This window comes from Channa argus, chromosome 17 (assembly GCF_033026475.1).
Source record: "Channa argus isolate prfri chromosome 17, Channa argus male v1.0, whole genome shotgun sequence".
Lineage (NCBI taxonomy): Eukaryota > Metazoa > Chordata > Actinopteri > Anabantiformes > Channidae > Channa > Channa argus.
Window position 1 is genome coordinate 12,439,753 of NC_090213.1, and position 20,064 is coordinate 12,459,816.

General features: G+C 38.9%; 1 protein-coding gene across 5 annotated transcripts in view; it reads right to left on the reverse strand.

Annotated features, from left to right (window-relative positions):
• LOC137102772 (3',5'-cyclic-AMP phosphodiesterase 7B-like) overlaps positions 1 to 20,064 on the reverse strand; it is a 46,919-nt gene that overhangs the window by 9,426 nt on the left and 17,429 nt on the right. The window contains exons 12-13 of one of the 5 annotated variants that reach the window (XM_067482622.1): positions 9,962 to 19,828; positions 1,138 to 1,245 (exon numbers count right to left, since the gene is read on the reverse strand). In XM_067482622.1, coding sequence (XP_067338723.1) covers positions 19,614 to 19,828 — 215 coding nt within the window. In that variant the 3' untranslated portion in view covers positions 1,138 to 1,245; positions 9,962 to 19,613. Of the gene's footprint in view, positions 1 to 1,137; positions 1,246 to 9,961; positions 19,829 to 20,064 lie in introns of those variants that run through there. The other 4 variants (XM_067482624.1, XM_067482625.1, XM_067482626.1 and 1 more) reach the window with 4 other exon arrangements.

A 20,064-nucleotide genomic window follows, 5' to 3' on the forward strand; every position in this document is an offset into this window, starting at 1 on the left:
GAAAGTGTGTGTTTACACCACAACTTCACAACTTCATCACAGCCATGCTAATATAAGGGGTCAGGTTTGTAAAAGAACTTTAGATTAACAACCAACTCTTGAACAATAACTTCTCTGTAAAAATATTTATTGTTGAAAGTAGTTACACACAAGAACCTTTACACGATTGTGGTGTTTCTTTCATAAACAATGAAACATTGTTTATAGTCAACATAAGGCTCGGATATGATTTCTGTTGCATAAACAGAGCGGCATCATTTTGCACTGGTCTCGAACGCTAGTGGATACACAGAAAAGGAAAAAAGTAGCCCAGCATAATTTGGACAGTAATTTGTTTTACAAAGTGTATGTAGTGTGTTATTTAGCACAAATACTCATTTACACGCACATATAACGTTTAAATAGTTTGACTAAGAAATCATGCCCCTGTAACGAATGTTTAAAACCGCTTTTATTCTGGAGTTCGTGAGTTAATTAATGTACATCTGGCACGTTCAGTCCTTATCCACTCACCACGTACCATCTGCTGGGTGCAGCTCAATACCTTTCTTTTATGAAAGAAGCCGTTAGCAGGGGGGGTTCCCGATTGCTGCCTGAGTCTTATTCTGGCGATTTGGGAGATGAGAAGTCCAGTGAAAGCAGCTGAAAGTTAGAAGCTGAGAGATTGCTTTGAGATGATACTCCTCCTAGATGCAGTGTTACAGAGTGGGCCCAAGTCTGAGTGCTGCTTCACATGGCACTGATATCCAAATAAGCGGTGAGGATTATTGTCCAGGTAGCGCATGCGTATTCATGCTGTCGCTACAAATACAGGGACACACATTCACTCACAAGCTCTGTAGCTACTGTACATCCGGTATACAAGAACACACAAAAACACAAACAGACAGATTAGTCTCACACCTGCTTCTCGTGTAGATGTAAAGTGATGCTGAATAAACAAAAAGGTGAGAAACAACACAGCAAAACAAAAAAACTTTTGCAGTCGTTTCACGTGCATTTTCTTCATACAGACATTCGCATATTCTCACCAAACACACCCACAACATAGCGAGCTGAGGGAAGCAAAACATCTCTTGAACCCTTAAAACCAGCTTTCTGTCCATCCTTACATTCCTCAAGACATAGACACAATACCTGCAATTTCCTGTCTTCCAGAACACAAGCTTGGTTTGTCTCTGATGGACATTCACGTGGTTGCACAGTGGCCATTGGGACAGCGGAGGCGAGGGAAGAGAGAAGAGACTGTGCGAGGAAAAGAGAAGCAGGAGTTATGCAAAAACAATCTCACGACACGACTTCGTCACACAATCAAAGCGTGTCACTTTCTGGATGAATAAAAAACGAAGAAACAAAGCTTATTCGCCGAAAGAAACTCTCCTTGATGATCAATTTGGATTGCAATTACAACTATCTGTCAGTGGAGAAGAGTGACGTGGAAGTGCATTTGAGCAAAGGAAGACAGAATGCAAATTCGTCTGTGCACATGTTTTTGTGTGTGCACACATCATCAGTAGTAGTGGTACATTCACTTTAAATCATATTCTGAGAATCGGTAGGCCCACATCTGATACATGTGCTAGAAGTTTTAGACACACTCATTCACACACTGTACACACACACACACGCACACTGTCATAAACAAAGGGTCCTGTGGGAGGAAGTGTGGGGGAGGGAAAGTACCTCATCAAGACAACAACAACAGCAGAGGTGCAGGGAGTGACAGCTGCTCACTGAGAAAGACGTGAGGGATCACCTCTGTACCATAACAAACACAACGCCGCACAGCACGTCTCTGACTGACAGCCAGACAAGATTGATGGACACACCTTATGGACAACAATGTTCCAAACTGTTATTGAGTTGCACCATCTTTAACCTGATGCAAAGTACTAAATATTGTTCTCTAATGTGCTTTGCATTCACACAGAGGGTTTTTTTCTCCATCTTTTCATCCTACTTTCATATCAACTTATCTTATTGGCCCTCTCGTCATATTGAACCTTTATGGGTGGCAAACCTGGAGAAGTCATTTTTTACGTGCTACGACCCTATTTAGTGTAATCATATTGTACCTAGAATAGAAACTGCACCACTGGCCTCACAGTCTGCTTAGAGTTTGCAGTTGCTGTGCTCAATTGGTTTTCTGTTACTCACATCACAGCTGTGACATCATGATTTTGGGAGCTGAATAAAGAGCAACTAGTGTGTTTCTAAGCCTGTAATTCATTTATTTAGAACACGGGGGAAACTGATACATTTTACTCCCATTTTAGTTTTGGTGTATTTCATGTTCACACTGACTTTTTATAAGTTAACCAAGACGAGTAAACATAAAGAAATGCTGACTGGCACAGGTGGATATTAGAGGAACAGGACTCAAAGATGGCACTCAAAACAAGTAAGGTATTATTTTTTTTTTTTATTTCTGGTCAGTGTCACTTATAGAAAAGAGTTTTTTTATCCTGGAATGCTGTCTACTTTACATTACATTAATTCAGACAATTCATGAAACTTGCAACATCACATAGCCTTCTCTGACCTTTATCACTGTTTTTCACAGCAAAGAGGCCCCAGTCTTCTGTGGGTGTGATAGGAGCAAAGAACCCTGCCCAACTCCACCCATCCTGAGCCGAGCACAAAGCACAAAAACACACACACACACACACACACACACACACACACAAACACAGTGTTTGACCAGAGTAAGTGCCTCTCTTGACTGCAACTAAGTCTAATGAAACCTGGATACCCTGCACAAACCATGCCTACATATTTGGGGCCCCATTCTGGTCCAGCTCTGCTCTTATGCAAACTTGACGTTTCAATTGACATTCACTCCCAGACACACTGAGGGTACTCTTTGTTGTTGTACTCAATTCATGACAGTGTTTGGGTCTATGAACAATATGAGTTACACAGTCATTGAGTCATTCATCAATTGTGTGGTATTGATAAGTGAAAGTTGTGAATTACTTACTTCAGGGGAACTCCCAGCTGCAAAGTAACTCTCACACACTCAAACATATGCAAACAACTGCACACCTGCCACCAGGGAAAACACGTCAATGGGCATGGTCTTAGATAAATTCATTATTTATTATTATAATACACAAAGTGGCAGCAATAAATATGGAAACCCCCACAGACATGTAACAGTGGCACCAAGTAGAGGTATTTGACCTGACTAAGTTGTTTAAAATGTAGCATGTTAGTCAGGTGAGTTGTAAAGTGCAGGTGCACAGCCCTCTGGACAGATAATAGCAGGGTAAGGAGGAGCTTTCCATATGCAAACATACACACTCACATACACAGGTGCATCCAGGGAGATAACCCCGTCTCATGCAATTTTGTCATCTAGGATGATGTTAGAATAACTCACTTGCACCATAAACCTCTCTCAACACCCAAGTCGGCTCAAACTCTTTCAAACAGATGAAACTTTCGGCATTTCAGCCAATTTGGTTGGAGAATAAAAAGTCACGTTTTGTCTTAAAAAAAGGAAAAGTATTGAATACTCAACGGAAGTTGTGTTTAGAACAGACTCAACTTAGCTGCGCACATTTAACCGGTGGACTGTTTGTTCAGCCAACACACAAATACTGTAAAAGGTGTGCAAAAGGTGTGATTGGCTACAGCTTGCTATAATAGGCCATATAAGATGCTGACATTTGTTTGGAACATCAAGCTTTAGCCTCAGGCTTTTATCATATTTGAAGGCTGTCTGCAGGATAATGACGTATTTCAGACCTGCTTTGAGTGGTTCATGTTTTAAAGCATGTCAACCATCAACTATAAAATGTATTTCATTTGCTAGCTACAGCTAAAGTTTGTCAATTCAGCTGTGAGAATCCCACAGTATATGTTAAAAAATAGGAATGCTGCTTTTGTCTACCTCTGCCTGAAATTACTAGGGCATTTTTATTACCAACGATTATAAGAAACTTGGAGTGTTAATGGCCTGCAAGCCAGAAATGTGTTTTTTATTATGTTGCAACACTTTTGTGTGTGTGTGTGTCTGTGTCTGTGTTTGTATTTATTGCCTAAAACGAATCTGAAAATTTGAAAGGAGTTGGATAACAATTCCTAGTAGAAAGGCTCAGTCACCAAAAACTTGCCTAACTTTTTTTTTAATTCTATGAAAAGTTGAAATAAAGATACATTAATGCTGATCTACTCAGTCTGTCTGCAAAAATATGTCTCAATGTTGAAAGTCCTTCCTTGAGGGGGGGGGGGGGGAGCAGAAAACAAGCTGTTCCTGAATCAGCCAGAGGCAGACGTTTTCTGGGAGGGCATGGTGAGGATTGCAAAACAGGAAACACAGGGCCTTGATAACTCAAACACACACACACACACACACACACACATACACACATACAGGGCACTTGCACATAAAATAAGTGTGTGGGCCTGCTGCATAGCCCATTTGGAAATGGTATACAGTGAAAAAGAGGGTGTGTGTATGTGTCACAGAGGCTCTTCTGATGCTCTTCCTTACACTCCTACATAAGAACAGGATGTGTGTTTGTGTGCGTGTGTTTGTGTGCGTGTGTGTGTGTGTGTGTGTGTGTGTGTGTGTCTGTGCAAGCTGCAAAGATGAAGATGTTTTTGGGCTTTATGATACATGCCAAGATGACTACAAGGTCACCAGACTAATTGGCTGTCAGTTGCTCTGCAGGACTAACAAGTACCAAAAGAGGGAGGCCTGGGTATTAAAAAGAAAGAATATAAAGGCAAAACATTATAAAGGAGAAAAAAGAGCAGTAACATGAGTAAGCACTCATTAAGATGAATAGGTACCTCCTTCTCTTTATGTCTGTGTCTTTATCTCTGTCATACACACAAATAGACACTTGACATGTTGTCTTTTCTAAGAGTCCAAGACAAGCTTGAACATGTAGAGTGGGTTGCATGACACAAGCGCACACAGTACACACAGATGCTCAACCGGTCAGGCAGCACTTAATGTAGAATAATACAGAAACATGATAGAGCTGTGTCATGATGAAGTTATTGTTGCAGTTGTTATAATTATGACAAAAGAAATCCTACATCCATGGATGGTACGGTTATGTGCATATATTCTGTTCATATGGCCCCTAGTTTATTTACAGTTTTCCTATTTTAATCAAAAATCATAAAGGTTAAAGGTTTCATTAAAAGGGTTTATTTGAACACCTGCACATGTTTCTTTACCTACCAGTTATGCATTTTCTTATATATTTTTGTTTCCTTGACACTGTGGTTACCATCACGTTTCTGAGTATAAGTATAACAATTTAAAAAAGCCCAAACCTGTTCCGTATAACTTTAACTGGACAAAGAGGTGACTGTGGATAGATCAGGAGGTTCCTCCACACTTGCTGCATCTGCTTCACAAACAGAGCTTTTTTCCCCTTCTTTATCTAGCTTCTTCTTTATCTCTCTCTCTTTTTTTTTTTTTGAGGCTCTAAAAATGTTTGTCGTAGTTTCATTCGATATGACAGGACCACGACAGGATCTTGGAATGAGTCATTTTGCTCACATGATATTTGCTGATACAGCGGATTTGATGGGTTGAGAAATAAAAAAAAAGAATGATTACTTTTTCCCACTAGAATCAGGGATGGAATTTTATTATTTATTTAGGCTATTGTTTAATAATTTATTATTCATTTATTTGTCTTAGTTAACAATCATTGTGCCTGCACGGGATGCTTGCACCTTCTTCTGTTGGGTCAAAATCCTAAATCGTTTTCTAAATGTTTTTTAGACATAGTTTGCTACTTATTTTCAAATGTTTGTCAGTACATGGGAATAGATTGAAAAGATTCATTTAACAATCTTGCTGTCGCCAAAGGATGAGGGCAGGCCAGATGTTTTGCTAGATATTTATAGTTGAATGTAGTGAAATTGAAATATAGAGTGGGAGTGCTATTACTGTAAAGCAGCTGCAAAGAATTGTGTCTATGCAGGCCAATCATTTCGGTTTTGTCATTTCAATTTCAAACCTAAGGAAGTCATACGTTCGTATTCAGAAGGAGAGACTTAAAAATGGCCTGTGTCTGGCCAGAAATAAAATATTTTTTAAATTTTGATTTTTCTTGGATGTAGAAAAGAGTGAAGCCTTTTTACTGGTAATTGTTAATAGCATTTTTGTTCCCCCCATTCATAATGAGCACAGACTGCTTATTTCGAAGCTACAGAGCATTTTGAAAATCCAGTTATTCAAATGGAATATGCTGCTTCAATACTAGAAATAACATCCAAACACAACCTGCAGATCCATGCCTTTGCCTTTGGCATTATGTGGAACTCCGAGTACATGCTGTTGTTCAGGTGTGTGTGTGTGTGAGGGGGATTCTCTGGAACAGGATGTAGCTGTGCAAACAACTAAAAGCTTCTTTTGCTTGTGTTTGCACAAGAGATGAAGCAGCAACAAAAACAGATCCTTCACTGTAAGCCTCAGGTCCGCAATGCACTCATTGTCAGGACTGTATTGCAACCCCTCAGTCATCTGGTCATTTCAAGAGAGGAGAGAGCCTAGTAACAGATAGACATCTTCCACTAAGGTACACTTTATCATAAAGTAGAGCTCCAGGCGCAGGCAAATAAAGCTAAATATTTTACAAATACACAGCTGAATTACTAACTTGCCAAGCAACACAGTGAAATGCAAAAACTATGCAAATAATATGCAAAGAGTGAGACAGCACGATGATGGAAAATTTCTCCTTGGCTCAGAAACAACTTTCCACTACAGTGAGCAAGTAAATAAAATGTGACTCTTATGGTATCAGCCACCCATATACACCAATCCAGTTATGAAACTTAGTACAGACATTTACACAAAGTACTGTCCTTATGTAGGTACTTGTACTCACAACACACGTTTTGCTTATTTCCATAATTTTCATAATCAACTAAAACTGTCCAATGAGGGAAGTACTTAGTTATTTTTCAAATTTGCAAACTTACTTTTTGTTCACTTTGTGGCACTGTAAACAGTGTTTGGTGAGAGGGCTCCACGTTTTCATGTATAAACTCACAGACCATAATTGAGCTTCATAAACAAATGAGCTGATGAATGAAGTGATTCCCATCAGATGGTTACAACAAAATAATGAGCAAATAGACAAATAGGTTTAATTATCCAATATTTCACAATCCCCAATAAATGCATAAAAATCATTAAAAAAACACAACAATTTAATAAATTTTTCATTCCGACCCCTACACACACAGCAAAATCTTTAAAAACATAATAGAAAATAATACTTTCTTCCAATATTTCTTCAGTATGTAATGCTCATATTTGTTTGTGGCCTCCCCAGGGAGGTCATAGGTCATGGCCAGTTGGTGCCAGCAACCTTGCTGCAATCCATCTCAGCTGACCAGCTGCTTGTCAAGATCATCTTGAACTCATCCCTTTGTAGAGTATGTACATACATTTTGTGGTTTTCACAGTATATACAGAGATTACCAGTCTCATAAACTACTTATCGCCTTACTTAGCTAATAATATTTGCCCTGTATGTTGTTTAAAGAACAGGAAAAGGTGGTGAAGCAAATAAATCCCTCTAGATTGAGCTGATAAATGAAGACAAAGAACAGGTTCGACTGCTGTCACTTTACCCTCCCAGCAAAGGATGGATGGAGGGGATGGGAGGAAGAAAGGAAAAACACAGCAAGAAGAGGAAGAAAAAGGCACGTCACCAGTGTGTCACAGGTGATGCACCTATGTGTGTGTCCACATGGTAAACAGCAGGAGCATATTGGGCATCTGTCATTAAATCTGGAGGTTTCTCACTCTGACGTAATGATAAACCCACTAGGCATTAAGTGTTTGTCTGAAACCCCGGCACAGCCCAGTAGACGGGCATAACAAACCATGCGGTCCAAATGTGGCCAGCTGATGCCTATCTAACAGTTTTTCTCATGAATCTCCCACCTAATCCCCCTGAGCCTCTGTTTGTTTGTCTGGCAATCTTTAAATGTTAGACTGTTAGGCCCCCACCCCACCCCATCTGTAGTTGGGTGCCCACCATTTATATATATCTCCCTGACTCCCCTGATTCTAATTGTCTTCTTTTTTTTTTTTCCTTCTACCCTGACCGAAAAATGCCGGAGGTTTTTCTCGTGGGAAACTCTTGGAGAGGTATGTTGCTCCGTGAGCAGGGAGTGAGAGTGGAATCCCGTTTTTCTGGGTCTAGTCTCACTCCCTCTTCTGTGATCCCATCCCGGACTCGGTGTCACAACTATCATCGTGTCAGGACTCGCAGTGGTGTTAGGAAACTCTATTCTGTTCTTTCTTGCTCAGCCAGAGCCTCAGGCTTTAGTTGCACACAGCAACTATTATGGTCTGACAATTTTTTGTTTTTAATTATCTTTTATCGAACATCATTATGTGTTTTTATTTTGTTGTAAATAAAATAAATTTTTAATTTATTTTAAACTACCTTGTTCCCTTTTAAGTTTCATATTGTCTAAGAAGCATCTTACAATAACTAACAATATCTATCTGTTCAGTGTTTTCCAAAGTGAAATGAAAAAATCCAAATCTAAAGAACATTTCTGTAGTGAATTAACAGATAATAAAACCTGTTATTACTGCGTTTATAATGGCTAAAGAGCCATAATGTCTGTGTCCCTACATCTTAATAAACTCCCCAGTCAAATCAAACAAAAGACTTTTCCAGAAGTCACATGACTTTCAGAAAGCAGTTTCATCTTCAAGGAGGGTGAAAAGAAACTTAAGCTCAGGGATTCAAGCTCAGATTGTTTATAATGTAAACGCGATGGAAATAGTCGCTGAATGTCCATCGTATATATGCTGCTTTAGTTATGTGTTGTAGTTAGTAATGTTTTTAAAAATACACAAAATCCCTTTAAAGACAATAGTCAACATTACAAAGCATATTTACACAGGACCTTTTGAAAGTGTTACATTTTGAATTCATGTAAATTTAAGGTGGTGTTAGACTGGTGTCAGGAGGGGGCCACTGACTGGTCTGTGACTATGCACAATCTGTGATGCACTGTGTGACCTGACACCTGTTGATCGTTACATTTTTCCTGTGCTGACCCCTGTAGTTCACAACAATAAAACCACGTAGTTGGTGACCGAGTGACTTTCACTTTGGTCGACATAAACATTTCCACTTCCTCCTCCCAGAAATGTTCTGCATTGTGATATATACAGTGCATTTTGAACCCAAATTAATGATGGTTTTGCAAACCAGTGTTTGTGTGAAATAACGGAAATAAATCAACATTTTTAGCTTTGAATGGACGGGTTGTTTTTAGTTTGCAAATTGAATTTGATTTCAGTTGAGAAAGACATAAAAAAAACTCTTAATTAATACAGACATGACATCAACAGTAAAAGGAAATACAGGCCCTTCTACTAACTTCCTCATTCCTTTTTTCCTCTCCCTGTTTCCCGGTAAGATTGGCTTGAAAACAAGGACGGTGTGAAAGCTTTGTATATGAATGTCTGTTTTAATTAAAGATCTTTTTGAGTGCATTTCACGTGAATTGAGTTGGGCTGGCAAATCCTGAGCTTTTCTCCTGAAGGTTTTAGTTTATTTTTCTGAACACAAGAGTCTGTCAGGGCTAAATTTAATGTGTTATTTTTCAAAGCTTTCAATCTGAATTTCATTGTACAGTATGGCTCCAAAGAAGCATATCAGTCTCACAACCCCATATGACTTTCAGGATCATGTTGTTAAACATGAAACAGCTTCAGCATTTGTACTTACAGTACTTTAGATTTTTGTTTTGCATCAACATGTATTAGCCGAGATAGTATAGAGCCAGACAACCAATCGGAGAGCAAATCACACAGACACAGACAGGTAGAAAGGCAAGCAAGCTGAGAGGCCATGTGTCCAAACCCGTCTGCAAAGTGGGACGGTAAAACACAACGACAGAGAAAAACAGAGGGCAAAAGCGATGATGGAGACGACACCCACAGACTCACATCGAGATGTCACAAGAGCCGATATCCTTTCGCTTCACTATGCGGAGAGATGAACACAAGAGCAAAAAAAGCAAAATGATTTCCTGGGCTTGATTCTGAATGAACTGACGCAGACAGACTGGACAAGAGAACACAGCAGGAAGTGAGCGATATCAGCTGGGGGAAGACTACGAGAGAGAGACACACACAGCTTAGCTTCCTGGGTCACTCGGACAAACACACGCATGCATACATAAGCGGTTGAGGGCAAACATGCGTAGTGATGCAAGGGATGCCATGGTGAAATAACCACAATTACACATCTAACTCCCATATTTAGGTAATGTTTTCTGCTTTTGCTGTAATTCCACACATTTGGAAAACGTTCACATGCTGCTTTTTCCCACACATTTGATGCAGAGTGGAGCACATTGTACTTTTCATCAGTGGGGAAGGTCATAGTAAAGGTCAGATCAGAGAGTTTGTTATTCTGCATTGTTGGGAAGTATTAAAGAAAACTAAAATAAAGTTTTGTTGGGAAGCTCTCTGGTTAAAAAGCGGAAATTGTTTTATGGTATAATAATCTCACCTCATCTCATTGCAATACAGGAAGTTTGATACAAAAAGAACAATAACAAAAGCAATATCTAGTCATTTCATATGTGTCACATTAGCAGTGGAGGATTATGGGTACTCGTCTTACACATTCAATAACAATACACACACACGAGGGTACACACCCTACTGCAACATACACATAAGAAAAAGAGGAAATTCGCTTTCAATGAGGTGAACAATACTTGACATATCTTGACATATTTTTACTACACACTTCCTCTGTTTGTGACAACTTCCCCACTTTTCACTGCTTACTACTAGAGGATGCATATGAATGAAGAAAGATGCACACACACACAACACAACACACAACATAACACACACACACACACAAACAAGGAGAGAGAACAAGAAGAGAGCTGTTTTGCAACTAGAAAGAGGAAGGTACATGTGTTACTCTTTTGTGATGCAACATGGATAACTCAATGAACACACACACACACACACACACACACACACACACACACACACACACAAACACATGCAGGCAGGCATGCATGCACACACACACACACACCATCACTATCCCAATCTCTTATCCAGTCTTGTATGCAAACTATTATATGTCACCTGGCTACAGTTTCATCACTCTCACACACACACACAAATGCATTAGCAGGGGAGTCTAGCTACAAAGGGGGATTTGAGGGGGCAAGATGGAGCATGCATGCAAGATTCCCTGTTTCTCTCCTTGCTCACACACATTTAAACTGACCCACCCCACTGTGCACTCAGTCACCCACCTCTCCCCGCGTCCACCTCACTGGTAAAGGAGATTTGCATAGAGATTTGCAATTCAAATAAGATGCATGGGAAAGTAGGGGTAACTTTGGACAGCAAACTCCCCCAGAATTTCCCTCATTGTGGAAAACTCTCAAATCCCTTCCAAGAAAGGCATTAGACAGGATATCATGTACTGTTTTTGTTGTTGCGTGTGCTCATTAACTTTATTATAACTGGCTGCTGATTGGATTAGTTAAACTGACTTAACCTGTAAAAGGTGCACCTGCAATCACAACATCAAAACAGTTAAAGAGACACATTACTACATGTGACCATGTCTGTGCTGTTAAAAATCAGAGGTAAAACCTTGGATTGATGATCTCAATGTACCTCACCCATATCAGCTCCAGGGCAGATTCCAGAAATAAAAGTGCCGTCATGTTTTTCGCTTGTAGAAATACTTGGGATACAGGTGGAAAGGTCTTTGTTCTCTACTAAATGATGCTCGAGGGCTCAAGAACTTGGTGCCATTCAAAGGCTTTGATTTCACAAACCACTCAACAAATATGGCCATGACCCCCCAGGTCAGGGTTTAACATGTACTGTTTCATGTTTGGTTTTATTGGATATTTGGGGATAATATAAGGGATATTTGCAGGATAAGGGATAAAATAATTATATGGTGTATCCCCCCCCCGTTTAGCATTTAACTCTTCACCAGGTTTTTGAGGCCTTAATGATTCCTCCATTATTTATAGCTAACATTTTAAGAAACAGATTGAAGTGTTTATCCACAACTTTTATTTTACATTTCTACTACAACTAACAAGTTTAACTGTGTACTTTTAGATAAGGGGGCTTCAAAGACAGTAAAGATGTTGCCTGTTTGATAACTAGAATATTTGTAAGTATTTTCTCTCGTTTTTCCCGTAGTTTAGTGTATACATGCAGCAAACAAGCAAGAAACCTGACGTGACTACATTGTGTATTTTGAAATTACTCATACAGTAGGTGAATAATCTGAATTAAAGGTAAATTTTCCCAGGTGAAGACACACCCTCACTGAACTTGGCCATTCAAACTAAAAACAAACATTACACGGATCCCTCAAATCTAGACAAAATAAACAATGGTGTGCATGGATTAATCCAAAACTAAAACGCCTTGTTTACAGCTACAACAATATTACTGCGCCCATCTAAATGGGACTTTGATAGCAATGTGATTTAATGATGCCGAGCCTGAGGAACAGGCTGAGCAGGTTGGACTGTACTTCTAATAACAAGAGGAGACATGACTTACAGGAAGCTGCTTGTACCTGGATGTGAATAAAAACACAATGATGGGCCAAATGAAAGTGATTATAGGGCCACATTTTTACTTTTTATAAACAGATTCAAAAGATTTGTTCAAAGTACCTTGAATGTGGAGCCGACTAGAAACAACGAAAGCAAACATTATGTGTGTTAAAAAAACAGTTTAACTCAAATGTAGATAGTCATTAATGCAGGCAAACCAGTGTTGTAATAGTCTTTTGAATGATTTTCCACATGAAGTTCACTGTAGGCATCACAAAGAGTCCTATAGTTCACTGTTCACTGGCTTCATGGGAAACTGGTGTATCTAGCATTTGTGGCGCTTTAGTTACCCTACAAAATCAGAATATCAATCAAAAAACTTTGATGCTTACTGCTGTTTTTTTCTCTTTTGACTACAATGACTTGTGTCATGTGCTAGGTTCACAAGTCATGGAAAGATTTGTTTTGCGTGCAGTGACCCACAAAAAGCACTACTACATATTTCTGGGTTGTACTGTGAAGATTAAAGGTCAGCTTATGGGTATAGGTTAGAACAACATTAACAGTAAAAGACAGGAAATCATACACGGCTCACTTTTATATTTTGGTGACAAATTGCAAAAACACTTTCACTGTGCTACAAGGTTAAATCCCTTTTTCTTCATATAGAGACATAACAATATCACTACTGCAACGAGGCTGTAGCCACCTGCACACTAATCGTTTGCTGAGATTTGTGTCAAATGGTCAGAAAGGACTGAAAACCCCAATATATGTACATCATGTACTTTTCTGATTGTAAAAACTCTTTCATCTGCCTACACATTCTTACACAAACTTGCAATATGCAAATTGACAAAAGCCGCCATCTAATCTTTACGCATGCACATACTATTAAACACAATAAAACAATAACGAGGATGATTAGATGTAAAAAACTCATTGTCCATCATTCACACTCTCACACAAGACAGGTGAAATCTGGCAGGTGTGTTTCTACAAAATCTGTAGGTTGTGTGTCATTTGGTCAGAGTTTCAGCAGAAGGTTAAGGGTTTGACAAGCAAGATAAGAGATCTTAGTGTATCTCGCGCACGCACACACACACACACACACACACACACACTCAAAGGTAAAAACAAGTTTTGCTCTTGGATATTGATCAGGTACATATTTGTTTGCAGAGAATTTATGAGTGTGTGGGTGCTACTGCATGACAAATTAACCCTTTATTTCCCCTAAGTGTCCGCTTTAGTCATTCCACAACACAGAGTGCAGTGTGGAAACCACCTGATGCACACAGTTTGCAGCACATTTTAGCCAGTTTGTATAGTTTGCATTTTAGCAAATAGAAATTATACAATTTATAAAAACATTAAAGACATTTTTTGCAACGTTACTAGTGAAGCCTCATGTTTACCAATGTATTGTATCAAATGTTGTGTGTTTAACTGTCATTTTCTTTCATTATTTTACTGAAACTATTGCTGTCCATTATGTCACACATGGCTTTACCAAATTTAATTTTTTTAACAGAACCAAAAATATTAATAGTTTCATATTGTCATTGAAAACATTATACATTGACCGCTACAATACCTAAAAGATGAAGTCATTTAGCTTGATGTTAGTTTGCAGGTCAACATGCATGGTGGTGGTGTGCAGATACTCTGAAGGGACAGGTTTGAAGAATACAAAGGGGTACATAGTGAACAGTATGCCACACACATTTGGCTCACATGTGCACATTGGCATTTCTGCCTGTGCAATGTGGCTTTAGAAAAAGCAGATCCTAGTTAAACACACTAGTTCCTCTTTTCCTGAAATTGAAAATACAATAGTTGATCTGGTCTATAAGGGAACTGTACAGTACATACTGTATTCACATGACAGTGCATTAATGACAGAGAGAATGTGTGTGTGTGTGTGTGAAAGTCTTCTCATAAATGGATCTCACATACACCCTTTCTTACTTCTGCTTATATCCAGATGGTGGACAACAGAGCAACGGAGACACACACCTCAAAAAAGTAGTGGCTTTTGTGGTGCCCTTGACAATGAAATGCATCAAACTGGCAAAGAAAGAGAGTAATTACAGTACATTTAACAGGGGACATTAACCCTTTCGGGGCAGAGCACAGTTGCCCGACAGGCAGAGTGAGACAGACACAGCATACGCCAGAGGTTTCATTTTTCACTTTCAAAACACATTGTCATTACTCTTCTTCTTACAGCGATCAGGCCAAGGAGGTGTTAAGAGTTCGGTTGGCTTTTTCAGCACAGATGTTTTTGCTTCCATTTTTTTTAACTTAAATAAAAAATGTATTCCATTTGATTGATTCTTTCAAAATGTGATAAGTCTAATCTCTATGTCTGCATTTGGAGGTGGATGGTTTTTGGTTGGTTGGGCTGATGGAGTTACTGTTTTTAAAGAGGGAGTGGCTGGATGACTGTCATTTAAGGGGCAAAAGAGGGGGCTCTGTTTGCAGTGTCAATATTTACAGTGACACATGCTGAATGAATAATGACTGACTGGTTTGAAGTGTGTGTGTGTGTGTGTGTGTGTTTGACTAAAAGACAGAATTATGTATCAGCATGAATAGATGTCAGATGTCACGCTCTGATAAACAGATTCAGGTCTTACCTAAAAACAGTACCCTAAGAGTGTTACTTGAAGTTGAGTTGTAGTTGTAGTTTAAATAAGTCAGTGTAATTTGGTTTCATAGGTGACCAATAACAAGGGGACTCTTCATCTGTCACAATCAACAAGCCTCATTTGCAATGCAAATCAAAGAAATGCAAATGAAAGGACGACAGGCTGTCTGCACACTCTTTCCTCACTAAACTTATCTAATAAGTTGTTCTATGTACTTTCCCTCTCTTTTTTTAACAATGTATTAGCAGTTGTTTCACATTCCTTTATTTTCTGTGCTCCAATACAAACTCACCATTAATTCTCTTAGCATTTATTTTCCTTTGTCTAACCCTTATCCGCTTCACTTCCCTCCCTTTTGGCCCCATTTAATTCAGCTTTATACAGCTTGTGTTCCATGATAGTTGGCTAGAAGCATCCTCCCTGCAGTAAGTCAGTATAGTTTCATGAATCAACAGTGTTACTCACACAGCCTGTCAAATTTCAATGTTTGTCCTGTAAACTACCACTAAACTAAACGCAACTTTACATTGTTGGATGAGTTTTTTTGTTAACATATGAGCTCATAGCCCCCAGCCATGCTTACATCACAGAACCCACCATGTCAATTCACAGGCTGTTTTATTTATCCTGTAAACAAAGCAGCAGGGAGAGGCACCCACAGCTTACTCCCCTCCTCCAAGGGACTGTGTCCTCTCCTGCAGGTTTTGTCTCACACACAGACCCACTGAAATGATTTTGTTGCCATCTAATGGTTGGTCGCACTTATAACCTTTCCTTGAAAGGCAAATACATATGAACCAGTTTTGTGTCTGATGTCAACCGAAAAACGTTTATTTCCTCCTTCACAGTGCTCAGAAATTGGTTATCAGAACAGAACAATACAAGATGTCCGGTGAGCCATCCGTACACTAAAATAGAAACATTCAGGTCAGACCAGGTGTAAGTCCTGTTTACTTAATGGACCATAATGTGAACATGTATAAATAGATTCACTGTTAAGACCAATAATTTTGCATGTCATTTGATTCAGTGTTTCAGGTTTTCACCGGGGACATTAGGTCTCAAATGTAGCTATTGTAGCTAACATATAAAATTCAGTGACAACTAGACAAACTGTGTGGATGAATAACATGTGATTTGACTAAAAGCTAGAGAGCATTTGCTAATGGATACTTCTCTCAACTGCTTATGACGTGAACCTCAATGTTTAAGAACACGAGGTTCTGAAAATACAGAAAATAAGGAAATTTGAACATCCAGAATTCTCATGAAGATCATGGGATGTGATCCAAAACCTTGGAGTCACAGCTAAATAGACCTTGTTGTAAGATTGTTTTGTCAATAAAAGGCATATTCAGCTTTTCACACGGTGCATCAATCTCAGTTTGTCAGTTTCGCAGTATAACGACTGAAGCTTGTTCACAGTAAAAATTAATGAAAAAAAAAAGAGGCAAAGAAAAAAAGCACTAAAAACAACGTTTAGGTCAAACAAGAAGTCACTGCTACTTACTACTAAATACTGTACACTGGCATGGCAACCTTGACTATTAGTGAACGTTTACATTTTATTACTACACGATACTGTTATATTTAGAGTGGAAGTGCATCAGGGGACTGGTTAAACACAGTGGTTACATTTTAACATGGATGGGCCTTTTACGAGGTACAAAAAGTAAAAACATATTCTTATCCCAACATGTAAAAACTTTTAGATTTTAGACACAAGTAAATTATTTTCATTCTGTATTGTGCAAGAAACTGGGCCTACACTGATGTTGTTTTAACAGCTTTTGAGAGACTAATATCTTTTGATGACAATAGTGAAGCTATAGTAAACACTACGGCATACAAAACCTTTATTAAAGCTATACAAGAAATATTTGTAGTCGTTAGTAAAACCAGTATGGCTCAGTGACCCTGTATCAGTGCTGATTCTGAGAGGTATTCAAATAGAGAGCCGCACGAGGCCTCCTATCTGGTCTACGTCTAAACTATGGCAGTTAATGGGTGAGTTACAAAGCTTAACATACTGCAATTTTAGGTACTATTACATTATGTTTTACAATATTCTGACTTCACCGTTTGTTCTCAGTGCCAAAAGCTGTATTCAGAGGACAGTCAAAAAAAGATTAAAAAATAAAAAAATAAAATCAAGACATTTGTCAGTAAACTTTCTTTGCAATCATTATATACATGTTAGAGTAAATTAAATCTATCAACAGTGTCAGGCTTTTACAGTGTGATTCATGATGACAGAGGAGACATACCAGTGATAACAGTGTGCACTTTAGATAGACTGAAAGTTTCAGCAAAGCCAACAGAGTGCTACAGTTAGAGCATATTAATTATTTAGGGGCTTACCAAAGCTACTGAAAGGAAAGAATATGGCCACTATGTTGCTGCTTCACCAGCAGCTTAACTTTGTTGCACTGCGCCTCAGGAAAGGCTAATATCACATGTATTGTTTTAAAAACTGTTTAAAAAAATCACTATCACTATATAATTTTTGTACATAATGTACACATACATGTGTATAATGTACACAACATGTGTTGTTCAAGTTGCTGAACACAATGCAAATTCTATAGGAAAATTGTAAATAGAGTACTGTGTTTGATAGTGCAGGGAAGACGTGGGGCCTGGGCCTCTGTTAGCACCGTGTACACATCCTCAACCATGGGTGGAATTTAAAATGTGACAACCATATCTATACATGTTTACAGCAGAGTGATAAAAAAAAAATTAGATACATCTTTGACCAATTAAGTCATTACAAATATTGTATTTGTTCATATACGGAAATTGTTGTTTTTTTTGTTCATCTTTTATACAATGAATGCTGATATATTAATTTGTGGGTTTCAACACCGACTGCAGGTTATATTAAATAATACAAACCCCAGTTAATCACAGTTACTAATTGGCCTAAGTCTGTTCATGACATATTAAACAGAGCACACAGTGCCTGTAGCATATATGTAAAAAGAAAGCAGTAGAAAAGCCTGATAGAGGTAAAAGAGCAACAAGTCGATGTATCAGATCAGTACATTGACACTTTGGCAATGATTAGTGGGTGTGAGTCCCATAATTATGCTAAAACTGGTTGAAAAGTCAAATAGGAAAGAAGGTGCTACAGCACTTCGTGTGTGTGTGTGTGAGTGTGTGTGTGGGCGCGTGCGCTGGTATGGCAGAAGAAAAACAGGCAGATACAGTTTGGTTGTGTAAGAAAAGCTTGTCTATAAAATGGTAAAACACAATTACAAAATGTTTTCCACAGACAGACCTAGTTGCTGTTAAGGCTTTTTCATAGATGCGACTGTAAAGTGAGGTGAAGAAATAAACCAATGTACCCAAACAGGTGTCACAAAGGTAACGCCTGTGTACGCAGCATTACATGTCCAAATATCAATACACAGTAAAAAGATGAACACACTGGTGAGATTTTGGCATGTGAAGTGCTGAGGTTGTACATCACAGTATGTACAGGTTATACAACATATGTTTTAATGGCTCTCATTTGATTTGTCCACACTGGTGAGTCAGCTTGAATAAAAAAAAAAAACACCTTGATATCAGTGTTCAAGCACCTCAGTAACATCAGCTGAAGCCACTTGGTGTCCAAGATCAGTCAGTCATACAGATTTCTAAACAAGGTACATCTGACAGTAGCTCGACGTACCAACTTAGTGCTGGAGTTAAAGAAGCACTTCAGTGAAAAGTAGACAATTGAGATACTTGTATGAAAGAGCATCGAATAGAAGTGCACACTGTACAAAAAACGAAAGTGAAAAGAGCTTTATGGATTGACAAATAAGTTTAAAAACCGTTGTATAGTTGATATTTTCATATACTCTTATTTTTATATATGCTATAACATCTTTTCCGGCACAGTTCCGGCACAGTCCAGCTGACTCTTATAGAATTGTGTGTATAATATTGGCTTTTCTTTAACATTGTAGCAGCATTGTATATTCATATACACATGTCATGTACACATATTCACTGATTCCTCTTCAGCCATCAGCCATAAACTTTCAATCCTACTCCTGCTACTCACCAACTTTGAAGCAGGTATCACAGGGTTAAAAAGCAAGGCATGGCTTTGGCAAAGTAGTCTTATTTACTAAGTTAATTCATTTGTCTGCTCTACCATCAATCTTGTTCCATTTTTATTTCCTGCAGTGCTACAGTCTTCGACTCCAGCAGACGGAGCCATTTTCACCAATGCAGGCCACACTCCCAACCTGTGCTCCCACTTTCAGAGCCAAAGAACAGCCAGTAATGGGAGAAAATAAGTGGGAGGACAAACAAGGAAGTGGATTTACACTTCCCTCCCCCATTTACAAAGGAAGTTAAAACACCCTATGAAACACATCACAATTACGGGATTTCTTCACCCTCTCTGCCTCGTCCTTCAGGCCCAGGCTCCTCAGCTTGGGAGTGTGTCTGCTGGTCTGAAGCATGTGTGTATTGTAGAAGGCTCCATCGAGCCTTGTTCTTGTGCAAGTGAGTCATCATGGTCTGGCTGAGCAGGCTGGGCTCAGTGAAGCGGAGCCACTCCTCAAATAGAGGCTCCACTATGTAGGAGATAAAACCTAAAACAGAGGAATGTTATCTGTTGGCAAATGCTGCATCGTCTGTACCTAAGTCTGTGGTGTTTTTTTTTTTCCCGTCTGGAAGTTAAGGGGTCAAAGTAGTAAATTGTAACTGTGTGTGTGTGTGTGTGAGTGTGTGTGTGTGTGAGAGAGAGAGAGAGAGAGAGAGAGAGAGAGAGAGAGAGAGAGAGAAGAAAGAAAGAGAGAGAGAGTGAGAGAGAGAGAGTTAGCGAGCG